General features: G+C 42.8%; 1 protein-coding gene across 12 annotated transcripts in view; it reads left to right on the forward strand.

The window, feature by feature from the left end:
* tns1a (tensin 1a) overlaps positions 1-17,396 on the forward strand; it is a 77,675-nt gene extending 60,279 nt beyond the window's left edge. For 2 of the 12 annotated variants that reach the window (XM_069163970.1, XM_069163966.1), the window contains 18 exons: positions 1,803-3,476; positions 4,223-4,303; positions 4,710-4,873; positions 5,044-5,125; positions 9,580-9,654; positions 10,197-10,223; positions 10,507-10,588; positions 10,796-11,352; positions 11,447-11,533; positions 11,761-11,889; positions 12,003-12,098; positions 12,184-12,261; positions 12,562-12,633; positions 13,003-13,029; positions 13,443-13,611; positions 13,799-13,867; positions 13,960-13,989; positions 14,141-17,396. In XM_069163970.1, coding sequence (XP_069020071.1) covers positions 1,803-3,476; positions 4,223-4,303; positions 4,710-4,873; positions 5,044-5,125; positions 9,580-9,654; positions 10,197-10,223; positions 10,507-10,588; positions 10,796-11,352; positions 11,447-11,533; positions 11,761-11,889; positions 12,003-12,098; positions 12,184-12,261; positions 12,562-12,633; positions 13,003-13,029; positions 13,443-13,611; positions 13,799-13,867; positions 13,960-13,989; positions 14,141-14,270 — 3,629 coding nt within the window. In that variant the 3' untranslated portion in view covers positions 14,271-17,396. Of the gene's footprint in view, positions 1-1,793; positions 3,477-4,222; positions 4,304-4,709; positions 4,874-5,043; positions 5,189-9,579; positions 9,655-10,196; positions 10,224-10,506; positions 10,589-10,795; positions 11,353-11,446; positions 11,534-11,760; positions 11,890-12,002; positions 12,099-12,183; positions 12,262-12,561; positions 12,634-13,002; positions 13,030-13,442; positions 13,612-13,798; positions 13,868-13,959; positions 13,990-14,140 lie in introns of all 12 variants that reach the window. The other 10 variants (XM_069163959.1, XM_069163961.1, XM_069163960.1 and 7 more) reach the window with 8 other exon arrangements.
* The last annotated feature ends 239 nt before the right edge of the window (positions 17,397-17,635 follow it).

Consider the following 17,635-nt stretch of genomic DNA (forward strand, 5'->3'; position numbering starts at 1 on the left):
ATTTTGAGTTTTTTTTGTCAAGGGTGAAGTAAAAAAATCAGGAGGGTGATCTACAGGTAAGGAGGATGTTTCCACTGAGTTTGATACCCTGAACTATAAGTATCATTATGTTTTGAGGTATTTGAAAACCAGCGGTCTCTTTAATATAAAAAACCAACATAGCAAACTTGTTTTGAAATTATATATTATGCTTTGGACTCAACTTTGTGTAGTTTCTGACTAATTCCACAGCTACAAACAAAATGTAATTCTAAACCTGAAATTATCCTCTCATGATGTGTCGACATTAAAAACAACCACAGGAACAAACTGTGTTTACAGCTTCCTCGCTTGCCCACTCATTCTTGTTGCTACTGTGCCTGTGAGCTGCTGTTGACATGGGTTTTGAAATAGCTGCGGTCCGAGTGATCCACCATCTGTCCCCGGGGATCGCTCAATTTGGAACACCCCACATATGAGCTGGCTGCGGTTATGTATACATTATGGATCACTTTGCAAATGTATACTAGATATGGGAAGCCAGTATATGTGCATTTACTTTCTTGTGAGCATGAGTGTTAATACAGAATGAAGTGGTTGCACGTGTGACTGTTGTTTCATGGAGGCAAAAGTGTTTTCCAGTTTACAGTGTTTGTCAGGCCTATAATTGTAGTACAGCTCATGTTTATATGTTCATGAGCCCAAAACAGATGTATTCTGTTTTATACATTAATTACACTATAGTTGGGCTGTACTTCTTTTAAGTGTCTAAATTATTAATACATTGTTGTACATATATTAATATCTTAAAGAATTTTGTTTTTTTACTTCAGTGACCATTAAAGCAAGAGGTTAATTGATTCTACCACAGAAATAGAAATAGTAGCAAACCTATGATTTGAATAGAGGTGTCTGTTACTGGAAATGCTGCAGGACTATGTGTGTCCAAGAAATGTCAAATTAGTTTTTACAACACTTATGATACCATAAACAGATGGTGATTATTTTCCCTCATGCTTAATGTTTTTAATGTTTCTCTCCATCCCTTCATCTGAAGAACAGCCAGGCCAAATACATTCATTTTAATTGTTTGGTTTAGATGAAATATTAGCGTATCCAAATTACCAAAACTTAAATATGCAAGCCATACATATATTTATATAAATGTGTGTTGCACATTCCCGTGAAAGGGTTTCGTGAATATGTTTATTATTGCATTGCGCAACATGTATGCAATCGGTATCACTGCTCACATGATTCAGCAGCCAGAAATCAACTTAAAGAAGATAGCTCGTCGTCTTCCAGTCCAGCTCTGGGCTCTCAAACTGGCATGGCTGCTCTCCTCTTTGGCTCACACAGACCAGCTGTTTTAAGTGTGTTGGGCAGGACCCTCCCTGGTTCACGTCAGACCATGTGGGCCTGCACTGACGCAACGTGACAGGGGCTTGAGACCTGCAAATTGGCTATTAATAGCGCTTGAAAGGGTTGTGTTGCTGGTGGCTGGGCTGCTGGCTGAACCACAGGGTCAAAAGAGTTGGGTGCAAAGGGGGGGGGGGGGGGGCTCACTGTACTTGTGGTGTCGGTGATCCCGTGCAATGCCAAGCTGATGATTGGATTAGAGCCAATGAACTGTAATGAAACCAATTTATAGATAATACAAGACAAAGATAATTGAAATCACGTGAAACAGGTTATGTGCTTGTCTGAATCCTAACACACACACACACAAAAAATTAATTTTATTCTATGTTTTCATTCTAAATGTTGTTTGAACTGCAGGAAAAGATGGAATTACTTGTATTATGTCTCTGCATGTCTTTCAGATGTTGTTCACACCCAAGGTCCACTAGATGGAAGTCTATATGCCCGAGTCCGCAAGAAAGACTCCCTGGAGGGAGTTGTCACCATCAACGGACTCCCAGTCCATGAAAACCCCTTGACCAATGCAGAAAACCCGTTGCAGCACGCCACCCATCCCCTGCAAACCACTGAGCAGACCCTTCCTGTGACAGGCCACACCTCCCTCCCTGCTGTTGACCACACCCTCTCCGTGAGCAGTGACTCGGGCAACTCGACCGCATCCGTCAAGACTGATCGTACCGATGAGCACAGCCAGTCCCTGCAGAGTGCCGTGAGCCACAACAACCCAACAGTAGCCCACCCACCGCTGAGCCCTCAAGAGAAAAGAGAGCTCGACCAGCTTCTGAGCGGTCTCGAGGCACCAACTCAGCGGCAGGCCTACCTGTCCACATCCACCAGTCCAGGGGGAGGAGTCCGACACCTGGTCCCAGCACAGGTGCACGTCAACGGGGGCCAGACCAGGCTAGTTGCCGCCCCTTCAACAGAGGAGCGCGAGACAGATATTCTCGACGACGAACTGCCTAATAGCCAAGAGGGCAACAGTGTGGACAGTTTGGGCACGCTCTCATCCCTAGAGGGCCAGCCGACACCAGCTGACCTCTACTACCAATCACAGACGCCTGTCAGTGGCCAGAACGACGGGCCGTACCTCGAGAGAAGCGTTCTTGGGGAAAAGCTGAACGAAATGCCCGTGCATGGAGTACGAACCCCTACGGCGATGCAAGAGAGGTCTGTGGACTCAGCATCGCCACAGGGGGGATACAACAACTTCCAAAACGGAGGAGGGATGTACCGTTCACAGTCCTTCGGGAACCCACCTGCCGGCAGCCCTGAGACCAACCCCAAACTGATGCCCAGGGCGCCTGAGAGGAGCACCAGTAGCCGGGAGGCGGTTCAAAGAGGTCTCAATGTCTGGCACCAGTATAGCCTTCCGGATGATCCATTTGGCCCTCCTCTTCAGTCAACCCATAGCCTGCCCCACTTCCCCACCTCTGCTTCACAGCGGGACATCGAGCAGTCCATCGAGGCTCTCAACATGCTCATGCTCGACCTGGACCCAATCAACTCTCACATGTCCAAGTCCCACAGTGCGCCCCCCGGGGAGAACAGCGTGAATTCATCCCAGGTGCCCTTCTCCCAGACCCTGACCAGGCCCTCATACCAAGCAGACTCTGCCATCCACAGCTACAACAACGCTGGGTCAGTCGGCAACACCTTTCACCAGCCCCCACGATCGTCTGGGAGAGTTCCCAACCAGAGCCCGGTGATGGACTCTCCAGCGTATTCCCCCCAGAGGCACAACGCCGGCTACCAACACCAAAACACCACCCCAACACACACCCCTGAGCCCTACCTCCACACACGCCAAGCACCCCACCACCACACCACCGACTCGCCCTCTAATTTCAACCAGCAGGCACCAATGAAGCCTGTGAACTCGTACCCAGGCAGTGGGGTGTCACACTCCCCGGACCTGCAGGGCTCGTCTCCATACCCAGGCTACAGTGCCTCATCTTCTCCCCTTCCCGCTCTCACCCCCCAGCCGAAGGATGTATCTTCCTCATCCTTGCCCAGAGAACAAGATGCAGAGGAGGAGACTCTAAACTTGGAAGGCCTGGTGGCTCACCGTATTGCAGGTAAGGCTTTGACATATTGTCTGGAGTTAGTCAGTTTGGGATGAAGTGAGTCCATTTTCTAGTGTTTCAGTCTCACAGTTCATTGTATTTCAGTCTTTCTGTGTGTGAAATATATTTGCAGTAGTTTTACACACAAAAAAAGTATGAACTGAAACATCAAGTAAATAATCTATTAAAAAAATGCAGACAGAGGCTACAGGGCTAAACTTATTCATGGTTTAGCTTCATCTCGATGACTCTGTAGTCTCAGGCACCAAGCAGAACGTGAGCGGTGTCTCTGTTACACATTCATCACGGGGTGGCGTACCAGAGGAATGACCCGTGCTCATAAACTTAGCTCTGCAGCTGAAATAAAGCAGAGCTGGTGAGAGTGGAGATGGGACGAGAGTAAGAATAGCCAAGCATTCAGAGGCTCCGGCTTCCATGCATTGTCTGCATTCATAATGTACCTCCATGTGCTCCCAGGTGCCTCCCAGTGGAGCAAAGATGTAAATTCCTTGAGCTGATCATACAGTCTTTCTCCTTTTTTTTTTTTTTTAAACACCTCTTTAAAACAATTCTTTCATTAAGATTAATTTCTGATTTTTATTTCTCTTTTTCTGTTCAATCTATCTCTCCACTGTATGGAACACCCATCCCACCATTGCTTCTTCCTCCGCACCTCTCTCACCCTCCTCCTCCGCTCTTCCTCCTCCACCTGCTGCCTCCCCTCCACCACCTGACATCCCCCCACCCCCCGGGAACAGAGTACAACGCTCGTATTAGGGGCATCAGTGAAAGCATTTCACCGCAACAATCTGACCGCCATCGCTCCTATTCCTTCTCTGGTTTGTCCACTTTCCCTCGCTTTTAATTTCTGATTTTGTTCCTGCATTTGTTGAATCTTTTCCTGCTTCCCAGCCATTTTTTCAGAATTATTTAAAGTTTTCTTATGATGCTTTTTTCATGACTTTTCATCGCTTCCTATTTATGCTCTATTTGTTCTTTTCCACTGCTTTTTTTTTTATTCCCTGCACCCTCATCTTCACACATTAAACATCTCTCTCTCTCACACTCTCTCTGTCTCTTTCTGCAGTGAGGTTATATCTACCCTTTTCAGGTTATGTTTCAACTTTTCGTGGTGGATTTTTGTAGCTTTTTTGTCGCTTAAAGATTTTCTAAAAGTTGCAGCGGTGTTGCACACTGCTTTTAAAATGTGCTGAGTTGAGAATACATTAATTTGGCGGGTTTCAGGAGTTCGTTCCAGAGGAATGACCCCAGAGGTGACGCAGGAGACGGGCAGGCGTCGAACCACGAGTGAGGGCCAGTATCAGAGCAGCCATGACGGCACGTCGGCAGTGCATTCACCAGACTTTGCCAACAATCTGGCCCTCAACCCAGGAGGAAGACCGAGAGAGGTGCAGTGTTGCATTTTATGCTCAAACCACAAACCATCATTTCACAGTGAGGACTGCACTGCTTTCAAACAGTGCACAACCGCTGATACGGTGCATTTGCATGGAGCTTATTTAGTAATACTGATGCTGTTTCTTCCTGCAAATATCAAAATGTTTATTTCCCTTTCCAGGGTCCTATGCACAGCTACCGGGAGGCATTTGTGGACGATGAGGCAGACGGGTTTGGCAACAGTCCCACCTTTAGAGGCGGTGGTGAGAATTCCCCCCCGACTCCCGGCTTCCCTGTGTCTCCACAAACTCCATACTTCAACATGTGTAGGTTTACTCTGCCTGCAGACAGGGGGCGCTGCCAAAACCTAACTGTTGTTCTGATTGCTTTTAATTGAGGAAAAAGAGGTGCTAGATAACCCCCCCCCCCCCCCAAAAATGCAACTCCGGTTTTTGTGTTTCATGTTTAATTCAATTTCGTAAATTCTTTTTAGCTCACCTTAGTTTATCAGTAGTTGTATAAAGATTAAGCATTGCGAAAAAATAATAAGATACAATGGTAAGAAGTCCCCCCCCAAAAAACAACAACAAAAAAAAATTTCTGATCAGATGAAAATGAAACAAATACACATCAAACGGCAAAATACAAATAAATAGTCAGAAAATACAGAGTTTAGATGAAACCAATAACAAACCAGTATATATCAACCAAAATAAATAATAGGCAATTCAAATTCATTATATGTGGTAAACTAGCTCAGTAGCAGACAAAACTGAGTTTCTCCTCACAGTTATGAGCTTTCCACTCACTTACATTTGCTGCTCTAGCTGATTTAGAAATGTTCCTGTCAAAGTCTATCGCTGTCTCAATTTCAATTGATCCCACGGAAGAACTGGTGGCCAGAGAATAACCTGTAAGCCCACTGCTGTTGGTGCCACTAACGGTGCCAGTGTGACCTCCTTCCATCACCAGTAAGGCCACACACTCCAGCTTGAAGTGCGGACACTCGGGCTTCCCCTCTCCAACCCAGACCTCGTAGTTCAGAGGCGTCCTGTCCACCCACAGCCAGTACCCGCTGAAGAAATGCAAACCAATCCAGGCGTGATTCATGTTTTGGTTTTTGATCAACATTTTCTGGATCAGCAGCATCTCTATCTCGGATCCCACGCTGGCCAGGTCGCTGTGATGCTCCCTGCAGTAGTCCAACGCCTTCTCCCAAGTCTTTGCCTCCTTCACAACAATGGCATTGTAGCAGAAGAAGGAGAATTTATTATCTTCCTTTGCAGCATGCCAAGTGGAGCCATGAATAAAAGCAAAGTTTTTGCCTTTGGGTTGATCTGAGCGCCAGAAATACTTGGACACAGCCCCACCTCCTGACCACATCCATTGCTCTTCTGCGGATTCCCTTTGCAATCCTATCCAGGCTTTCGAACGGATTTTGTTGGCGAGCTGCCGAAGTTGCTTGATGTCGTCTTCATTACTGATGGGAGCAAGGTCTGTGTGATGCAGTCGACAGTAAGTCTGAGCTTCATACCAACTCTTTTCATCCTTAATGTAAACGTACTTGGCAAAGGCTCCAGACAAGCTGATCAGAAGCAGGATGCGAGCAAAGGTTTGAGCCATCGTTGTCTCGTGTCCTGCAGAATAGTGTGGATCCACAGAGGTTTGGAAGATGTGTTATGTTGGAGTTGGGACCCTTTGTTATTGTTCTTCACAGAGTATTTGCATAGGGCATGGCCCTTTGACTCACGAAACCGCTCAGGAGCCAGACGAGGACACGCACCTGCTGCTCGCTTTTACTTCATGTTCGACCAAATGATCCTAACATAACCTTTTCATGTCACATGTGATGTTCGCTACCTATAGGCTCTGTTTGTATGAACCAGCTCCGGTTTGAACGTGAGAAAATAATGGATCCCAGAACCCAACATGGATCAATAAATTATTTCTGATTCTGAATCACAGAAAATAGGTCAAAATAATGCAACCTTATTTTCAGTAACAGCTCCCAATTTATTATGGAAGGGTTCAGTCACAAAAACCTATGAAACAATACACAAAATGTAATAAATGTGTAGGTAAATGTCTAATACTAGCATTAAATGCAAGTTACAATATATTAATATTATATTCTCATACCAAATAGATTTGAGCTTTTTTTTTTTTTTAAGTAAAAAGACCAACTAATGTTTTTTTTTGTTTTTTAAGAAGTAAATATAATATAGTGTTTAAGGTTTGTGGTAATGCCAGGGGTCAAGCAGCTAAATGATTCAGTTATGGTTATATAAAACGAGTGTAAGCAAAGTACTTCAACTTAATTCATAACAATTATACCTAACCACACAAATGTTTCCACACATTGGGGTCTGAAGGGGGTCATTCTGAAGTCCTGGTCTTATAAACACTTTGGAAACTTACAGACCTAAAGCTCCACATTTTTTCAACACTAAACAAATGTTGAATTTGCTTTTGGTAAAACAAGTGTTGCTTGACTTCACAGCCAAAACAGCACGGAGGAAGTGTGTGCAAATCAGATTGTTTCAAGACAAAAAGGCGACATAGTCAGTTGTCAGGTCAAGAGAACAAATTTGACTGAAGGGAAATTTTTGTTTTTGTATTCTTTTCCAAACTTCAAACTCACAGGAGCTTTTAGAGTCTACAAATACATTTACATGTAGCCAGAGTGATGTGGTTTATTTTTTAACATTTCTCTTTTTACTTCTTCTAATTTTCTCTTTGCCTCTTTCACTTTATCATTCTTTCTCAAGTTCTTCTTTATTTCCCTTTCTACTTCTCCTTTTTCTTCATCTTCTATTTTTTGTTTTTAATATCTCTACATAATTAAATATATATGGGCTACGGTTTATAGTTGAATAATAATGTCATAGCGGGGCACAGTGTTAGATATTCCTGAGTTATTGTAGAAATCATAATATAGCGTACTCTTTTGTGCAATATGGAAAAGGTTATGTAAAGTTTTAGCACTTCTGACCAGTGTTGCATGACTGCTGTACTGTGCGTGGTCTCGTGCTCTCAGGTCTGTTGGTCTTTGACAGCACCGAAGTTTTCTATTCACAACTTACCTTTTATATATGTTTTACTTTTTTAAATTAAAGTTAACAGGAGACCACGCACGCACGCACGCACACACACACACACACACACACACACACACACACACACACACACACACCCCTAATCAAACTTATCCTTCTTTCGACCAAAGCTCTTGAGACGTCTCTGTTAGATTCAGGTACAGCACTGACACACTGTGAGGCTACTTTTGATAAACCAGCTGTGCCCCCTCTCCTGCAGTCAGTCCTGAACACACAGCTGTTGTCGTAAGAAGCTGTTCTGGTGCACAAACCTCCATATTTACCTCCCGCGCTACTCTCCATGCCGAGCACATGGACTGAAATCCTGTTGATCTGGATTCTTTTGCAAGTGGAGGATTAGTGAAACTAAAGAGTTCATTTCCAAAACTATGGATGTCCTCTTCATTTACCTCAGGGTCTACAGCAGTCTAAAACATTTACTATGCAGCAGATTTAATTGTAATTCTGCTTTTATCTGTCACTGTATCTTATTACCTTAGCAATGACTGAGGAAAAATAACATTTAAATGGCATCAATGATAAAATAAAAAAAAAAGGTCTGGAGACAGCCATGTGCTGGCGCCTCGTTTTGGAAATAACTCTGTTTGTGGAGGATTCTTGCGTTTCTCCACCTCCTCATTTGACAACATTAATTCAACCCCATCCTCAGATTTTACGCAGTGTCTAACTTGGGCCCTATCGTTGTCTCCCAGGCTGTACATCCTCAAACATTTTCATGACTACATATTTGTGTTGTGGATGGATGCTCATTGGTTTGTTTTCATTATTTCAGTCAAACTCCAGTAAACCCCTCTTTGCCTCTTTCCTACCCTAAAATGATCATAAACACAAATACAACTGATATTGTGCATGTAGTTAATACAGATATTTGAAATTGACACTACTAATTGAAGTAGTTGTGGGATCGAGACATGTGGTGGACTTTTGTCTTGTTTATCCACGCACCTGTTGCACATTTCCCACATTGTGTGGCCTGTGTAAACAGGAAAACTATAATCTATGAATCTCATTATTTCAGTCAAACTCCAGTAAACCCCTCTTTGCCTCTTTCCTACCCTAAAATGATCATAAACACAAATACAACTGATATTGTGCATGTAGTTAATACAGATATTTGAAATTGACACTACTAATTGAAGTAGTTGTGGGATCGAGACATGTGGTGGACTTTTGTCTTGTTTATCCACGCACCTGTTGCACATTTCCCACATTGTGTGGCCTGTGTAAACAGGAAAACTATAATCTATGAATCTCATTCAAGCCTTATTCCTAAAATGTTGTGTATGTATTGAGGTGCATTCCATAGATGTAATTATAGGGATTTGGGTTTTTGATCTTAGATTTTGAATATTAAATGCTTGCATTAACCAAATGAACTTCAGACATGTAAACCAACCAATAAAGTGCACTTCCATGCAGCATTTGGAGTTTTGCTGAAGGAAAATGGATTTGCATGGGTCAATGTACATTCCTGCATGGCTTATATTTTCACTTTCCATCTCATTGTCATTATCATTGTGCAGGCTTTGCAGATCTAATATCAACAACAATCCTTTAAATTTCTTTCCCTGTTTTTTTTTTTTTTCTTTCTTTCTCTGTAGCTCGCTCTCCTCCAGGTTTGACCAAGACTCCTCTGTCAGTGTTGGGGTTGAAACCTCATCAACAGGGCGGATCAGGTCAGTTCACAAACACCAAATATCCTCCCTCAGCTTTATTCATACCGTGTCTGTATAGAACGTACAATGTATTTCAGGGGTAAATTCTGGCCAAACGTATGCAATGAAGTTCAATTCATGCAGATTATTTCCATTTGATGAGCTGGCGCAGCATTAACAACTTGAGGTTGAATATTTCACTGAGAGAGGTGGAACAGTTTCATACAATATAGTAGAATCTGATTTTTTTTTAACACCGTTAAAAGTCCTTCAATTTTTTTAAATATCCAGAAGCTTTGCTTTTGTTCAGATTCTCTCAGCTGCATCACTGCATTATGTCACTGCAGCTGACTGAGCAGAAAGTGACTTTGATTTTGTTAGTCTGTGCTGCCCTCTAGTGCTCAAAACTGTTACTACTCCTGGACATGCCTCCACTAAATGCTTACAGCAAACACACACCCTCCAGTTCCTGCTTTGCGCTCAAGTGTGTCTTCCTTTTCTCCTCCTCTTCCACACATCTTCTTCTTCCTCCTCTTCTTCTTCCTCCCTTTTCTTGCTGTCAGACTCTGATTCTTATGATGGAGAGCAAGGTAAGGGCACCTTGTGGCAATAAGTATCTCCTGACCTCAACACATTTTTTTAACATCTCTGTGTTTGAACCCTTTTCAGATCTGCATTAAGTGTCTATTTTTGTATTTAGAATGACTTTTGAATCATTTCATGTTTCTGTCTCTCCAATCATTTTGTTGTTGTTGTTGTTGGTCTGATGCCTTATGACTGCATCCCATTTGGTTCTGAAAAAATAAATGTTGTGTGACACACTAAAACAGATCTCACTGTGTTCATGTGTGTGTTTGGATGTGTGTCCCTCAGATAATCGGAGTTTTGGGGACTCTAGGGTACAAGCGTTCAATGCTCCTCTGTCCTCCAGCAGTCCTCTCTACAGTGCTGATGGGTGAGTAGAAACAGACAGAAACAGATCTTGAGCGGTAGATTAGTATTTTGTGAACTTTTACTTCACCTCAATTTAAAAAAAAAAAATCCTTATTAGGTCAACATAACAAAGATGTTCTTAATATTTTGTATATTCAGTTTGAAGAACAGACACATAATGCAGAATACAGACAGCAAAACAAATAAGTATGTCTGCTTTGCTTTGCAGAAGGAGAATTGGTTCTTCAGATGGCGCTCCGCACAGCCCCGCCTCCACATACGCCCACAGACCCGCCTCCCCTGAGGGCTCCCAGGTCAACATCATGGGCGTCCACACTGTCCCTGGCAGCCCCAACACCCTCCACCGCACAGTGGCAACCAACACACCGCCGAGCCCCGCCCTCCAGAGACGCCTGGGTCAAGCCAGCCCCTCACTGGGCAGACACCCGTCTCCAGCCGGCGTCCCCTCCAGTCCCCTCATCGGCCGAAACGCTAAGACGGCAGCAGCTGGCGTGCCTCCGAGCCCTCTGATGGGGCGCCGCACAGCAGCCAGTGGCCGCAGCACGCCTGACGAGCTCGGTGCTGCCTGTCGTCAGGGGAGCGCCCAGCCGCCTTCCACGCCTGCCTTCCCCGTCTCCCCGCAGCTGCCCGAGAAGAGACACATGTCCAGCGGAGACGCTGAGAGGATTGACAACAAGAACCTGACGCTGACACCAGCCAGCGGCGGCAGCACGCCAAACTTGTCTGGCACACACACACTCCCAGACGTCTCCAAGTCCATATATGGTGAGACGCAGGAAGACGAGATGGTTTCTTTAGCTCACAGAAGGATTATGTCTTCAACCGTAATCATTTCCTCTGTCTGTTTTCATCCAAACAGATGGTTATCCTGATATTAAGATGAATGTCAAGTTTGTCCAGGACACCTCTAAGTACTGGTACAAGCCAGACATCTCCAGAGAGCAAGGTGAGCGTAAGACACTTCAAACAACAACACACTGAAAGTGAAAGAGAACCAAATAACAAAGACACGTTCTCTACTTTAATGCGTGTTCTCCGAACATCATCTTTGCTCGTTCGTTCATCCCATCGTTCTCCTCTTCTTCATTTCATTTAATCAACGACTCATTATATTTTCTTCCGTTAATTTCTGCCTCATCCTTTCTCTCTCATCCTCCTCACTCCTTCCTCCAGCCATCAGTCTGTTAAAGGACAGGGAGCCGGGCGCGTTCATCATAAGGGACAGCCATTCTTTCCGCGGGGCCTACGGTCTGGCCATGAAGGTCGCCTGTCCCCCACCGACCGTCCAGCAGAACAAAAAAGGTAAAGGTGACTGTGTAACACACCACTTCCGAATTAAAACATGACATCACAAACTGAGGGCCTTGATCAGGTGAATATGTGTGTTCTTAATGTTGCATTTCTTACTTTTCTAGTTGGTGACCTGACTAACGAGCTCGTGAGGCACTTCCTGATTGAGACGAGCCCCAAAGGCGTCCGTCTGAAGGGTTGTCCCAATGAACCTTACTTCGGTAAGTTCGTCGTCCTGATTTTTCTGCTTTTGACTTGGACACCAGGAGTTCATGTGATATCAAAGTGATCACTTTGTGTTTGCAGGATGTCTCTCTGCTCTTGTGTACCAACACTCGATGACCCCACTGGCTCTGCCCTGCAAGCTTATGATCCCCACCAAGGGTCAGCTCCACCCTCTGCTTCATGTGTTTTCAGTTCTTGTTCTACTTTTTGTGGAAAGAGAAGCATTTCATGCAGAATAATCCTAATAATCTAATCAATATTATTTGCATACTTTTGATAAAATGGTCTCTTTTTTTCTGCGTATAAAATCGGCAAAATCACTTTTAAAATGACAGTTTTACCTAAATTTAGGTGCCAGCTGATTTCCATCTGCCGTGAATCTCAATTGTGATTTAAGTACATGATTGTTTCTCGTTTTTTTACATGAATATCTGACATATACTCTCTTCTGTCACTCAGACCCAAATGAAGAGGCACTAGAACTCGCCACACCCACTGATCCAGTTGTTGAACTTCTAAAGCAGGGAGCAGGTGAGCATTACTGGAGTTTAATGTGGAAAACTTATTTTTTTATCATCTCATTAGAAGGCATCGTTTAATATTCTTTTGAGGGGAAAACAGGGACTCCTTCTTATCCAGATGAGTGACAGAGGATTGAGAAACTGAGAACAAGAAATGGAACAGAAATAATAAGAAAACACAGATCAGACAACGTTTCATTTGACTGGCAAGGATTAAGAATTAGGTTTACTTCACAAACATTTTTAATCTTGGCAAAAAAATAACAATTATCTGTGAAAAACGTCTGTGCGTCATTTCTGCACACATCTTTTGTGATTTTTGGTAACAATCTTTTCACAACAACTCCCCTGCTGACACACTGTCACCCTTACCTTACAGTTCAGAAGGTTCCTGAGGAGGCCCATGGTAAATACTGGTTTGCACTGCTCTGGTCCATCATGCACTTTGACTGAATGTAATTGTAGTGATTCCTGCTCTCACAAAAAAACTAAAATACTTTCATGGAGTTGCAGTGGTTTTATTTGCATTTGCAACGAAATGAAACATTACATTTTGAAAGAAAGAAAACTGAAATGCATGCACGATATATTGCAAGTGACCGCCATTGAATTGTAGGAGCATTTCTAAATATAAAACATCATGTTGTTACAGTATTATACATACTGCTGAATGTACCGTGCACGAGATACTTACATGACATTGTATGCTTTCAATCCTCCTCACTGCGACTTCCATTTCCTCACACTGGGCTGCATGCACACTGTTTTCCTGCAGTAGTTGCTCTTATTTAACAAGGACTCTGTTTTGCTTACTTCTAGCGTGCAATGTTCTCTACATCAACTCTGTGGACATGGAGTCTCTCACGGGGCCTCAGGCCATTGCCAAGGCGATTAGTCAGACGTTGGCAACCAACCCTCTGCCTGCTGCCACCACCGTCCACTTTAAAGTGTCCACGCAGGGCATCACGCTCACGGACAGTCAGAGGAAGTGAGTAAGCACGCGTGAGAGTTCACAACTGCTTCCCCGTTACACATTACAATAATCTGCAATATTACAACTCAAATGTTTCTGCAAACACTACAATGAGGTAAAGCCCTATATATACACACACACAATTTACATCCTCCCAAGCGTGTTCACTTATTTAAGATAACACGTTTCTGTTTTGCTGCAGGATTTTCTTCAGGCGACATTATCCCATCAACACGGTAACCTACTGTGACATTGATCCCCAGGACAGAAAGTAAGCACCATTCATTTTTTTGTGGAAATATACAAGCAGAAGCTACTTTATGATTACTTCATTAAAAAACATTCTTCTCTTTTCTTCCAAAGATGGGGCAAAGAGGGAGGTGGAATAGTGAAGTAAGTTTTTATACTTCACACAAAACTAGTCATTTATGCAGCCACTATTTACACCAAAACACAACACTGTGTATTGACTGATTTGACCATTATGATGTTTGAATATTAGAAAAAGGCGAAATACAAATGCATTTTCCTTTGTTGCTTCCAGGCTTTTTGGATTTGTTGCAAGGAAACAAGGAAGCACAACAGACAATGTCAGCCACCTGTTTGCTGAGCTGGACCCCGACCAGCCCGCCTCTGCCATCGTCAGCTTCGTCTCCAAAATGTTGAAGCGGTGAAACCCTCAATGCCCAAATGGCAGCGGCCATTTTTGCAATCTTCCTTCGTCGTTGGTGTCTTTTTCGCCAGGACTCAATGAGGTCCTTATTTTTCTGTTTCCTGTTGGTTTGTTTCTGTTTCCCTTCTATCTTTTTTCCTCTCTGCCTTGCTGGTTTGTCTTGACTTTGGTCTTTTTTGGAGGAGTCTCTATTTGAAGGCTTTGGTGTGGAGCCAGAGTGGAGCCAGAGGAAGTGTGGTGTGGAGCTGTGCACGTGACAAACATGGAGGCCGTTAGAGGGAGGAAATGTATTCGCAGGGTAACCTGTGCTAAAGACTAAAGGAACAATGCTATGTTCAGTCAGTGAACACGTAAGGACACGTATGTTTCAGGGTTTTCTGTTGTTTTTGTTGATTGATTTACCAAAGGTAGTTGCAATACAAGTGCAAGAATGATGTAGCTATTAAGCCATTATTATTTCCTCTTTTCAAAAGATGAAGTGTTGAACAAAAAAACAAACAAAAAAAAAAAGAAATCTGGTTTCTTCTTGAACTCATCTTCAGGAAAAAAGTTGGCCTTGATGGCTTTTAGCAAAACAGTGTCTGAAGACATTATGCATGTTAGCTTGATCTTTAAGCTTGGTTCTTCTACCTTCCACAAAAGTCATTGTGAAATCCTTAGAGTGGTCATTTCCGGGTCTGTTGTGTGTTGGAAAGGGCTCTGCAGTGAAACAACGACTAATCTAAACTGCGCATAGCAGACCAGACTAAAAGAAAAAAAGAAAAAAAAAATGCAAGAGACGACGCCACGCTAGGGTCACTGCACTTTGTGTCAGTGCAGCCACACTTGCATCACCTCAGCCTCCGGTCCAAGCCTGATCTCTCTCTTTCTCAAAATTCGCTTCTTGGATTACTCTCACCTGAAATCAGCTCCTGATAGCATGGCAGACACAGAGAGGAAGACTGTTTGTCCACAAGATGGCGCCCCTCATTGAGGCTTGGACTCAGCACCCCAGAGTCACACAAACTTGCCCATCACCAACTGCTTGCAGTAGTGGATCTGTTGATAGACGCTGCCACTGAAACACACTGGAAATCACCAGGGACTGGCCCGATGACCTGTACCTATGCACTGTTCTTTATGCATGTTGTTGTCCCGAAATGCACCCTCCCTCATAGCTACATTCAACATCACTGAAAACATTCTATGCTGTGTGCTAAAAAACCTTTAGACAAGTACACTGAGGTTGTATGACTTGTCAAAGACTGCATGACGTAGACAACATTTTTGTACTCTTCTCTGAGTCCTAAAAAGACGTAGACAACCCATTGTTGAAGTAGTCACATGATGGTGAGATGCTATATTTTTACTTTTTTTTTCTGTTCATTTTTTGGTCCATTTGAGCCAGGGTTACCTTTCACTGTATCAAGGACAGTTCAGTCTTTGTATTTTGTTCCACAGTGTTGTCAAAATTTACATTTAGATACCTTTTAGGGCAACAAGGAAAAAAAAAAAAAGAAAAAAAAGGAGTTTCCACACTGTGCGTAATGCCTGCTTGTTGAACACACGCTCAACCATTCACAATAAGCTAAGGAAAATTGATATTGATATAAATGTACATAGATATACTACTTTGAAAGGTGACATAGCGAAAAAGTATTTATTTTTGTTGCTTTGGTCCCTCATGATTACTCATATATACATATATTGTACAGTCTAGATAAAGAAGATTACCTAATGGGTTGAGAAAAAAAATATATACTTATTTTGGCTAATGATTTCAAAGTCTGACGATTTTGAAATATGTTTGAATATATGGTGTACATTACTTTGTACATGTATATGTTTGTTTTGGGCTCATCGTGTTTTTTGTTTTTTTTCATTTTTGCGTTCTCTCAGAACGAGGCAGGGCATGAATGAGATAGAAGCCGAGAGTCTGAGTTGCATGGACAGAAGCATCCCGAGTGTGTTTCCCGCCGCTGAAACGCACTCGTCGTCATCGTAGCTGGTAGATTTTTTTTTAGGGTTAAAGGCGTGAAGATGTTAGAAAAAGGACGCACGTTAAAGTTCAGAAGCCAACCTCGAATGCAATATGAAAACAGCTGTATGCACCCCATGACAGTCACAGTTATAATTTTGCCAAAGATTCAAACTCCATCTATGCTGACTGGCTGCATGTTATTTTTTTTATATTCCACAGCTTCTCAGTTTCCATTTTTGTGTTTCATCTTACTCAACTTCAGCAGCAGTTTAAATTAAGCTGAACCAGCCAGGACACACACATGGGTGTTATGGGTCGAGCAGTATACCAAGGGGCCCTCGTTTTTATACAGCGAGACATTCAGCTGCAGATGACGAAAGAGTTTTTTTGTATTTGTTTTTACTGGCGTCTCAATGCTCCAAAAATGTGTCCACCTCCATCGCCTGTTTAAGGGGGAACAGGCCCTGCTGTTCCCCATTGGAAAAGTGTAAACAAAGCACTTATATTCACAATACCAAAAGAGGAGTGACATAAATTTCATATGGGTGTCAGAGCTGGGGGTAAACAAAGTCAGATGTGTCTCACCGTGATGCTGAAGCTCTACAGCTGCAGCTTTGTCAGACTGCCAAAGGTGTCTTCTCCGGCCCCCTCGAGAGTCACTGAGTTATTTATTCTTATTTATTCTTTTATTTCCTGACATATTTAAAAAAAAAAGAAAAGAAAATCTCGTTTCATCATCACATTATCGCAGTTTTAACAGTCAGTGTTAACGATTTTAGGAATGTATGGTGGCGCTTCATTGAAAGCAAAGAGGTACAGTGCACTTAAACCGACTGCTAACAAGCTTTATGCCATTTTTAGTCATTTGGAGAGAAAAAAAATAAAAATAAATGTTGTCTAAATAAAATAATATAGAATCTAAAATTGCATTGTACCTGTTGGCTTTGAGTCAAGAGTTACCTTGTTGTTTCAGTGATTAAAAAAAAAAAAATGACTCTGTGACCCCTTGTACAGATGGGACTTGTATGTTGTATGAATGTGCCACTATGGATGTACAATCGGGTCTCAGATTTTGTTTGCGCTTATCATTTACATTATATTGTCATGGCTTACCTGTTCCTAAGGAGAAAAAAAAACATTAAAGCAATACAGATCAGTTACATTAAAGTTATGTGGATGTTTATTTAAGTTTTTGGATTTGATAAATTTGTGATTTGCTTCCAAAAGCAGATTTTATTTTATTGATCTTTTTAGTTTGGAGCTCTGACGGATATCACCTCGTCAGGTGTGATGTGCAGCACTTTGTGCGAGTTCATTTAAAGAGTCTGCAGCATTTCAGATAAATAAAGAATATGCTGTAAGATAAAAGCAAAGTTTTGGTCACAGTTAAATAAGAGAAACCTGTC

The sequence above is a fragment of the Embiotoca jacksoni genome, unplaced genomic scaffold (genome assembly GCF_022577435.1).
Source record: "Embiotoca jacksoni isolate LCO1_2020_lvr unplaced genomic scaffold, fEmbJac1.0.p SCAF_30, whole genome shotgun sequence".
Lineage (NCBI taxonomy): Eukaryota > Metazoa > Chordata > Actinopteri > Embiotocidae > Embiotoca > Embiotoca jacksoni.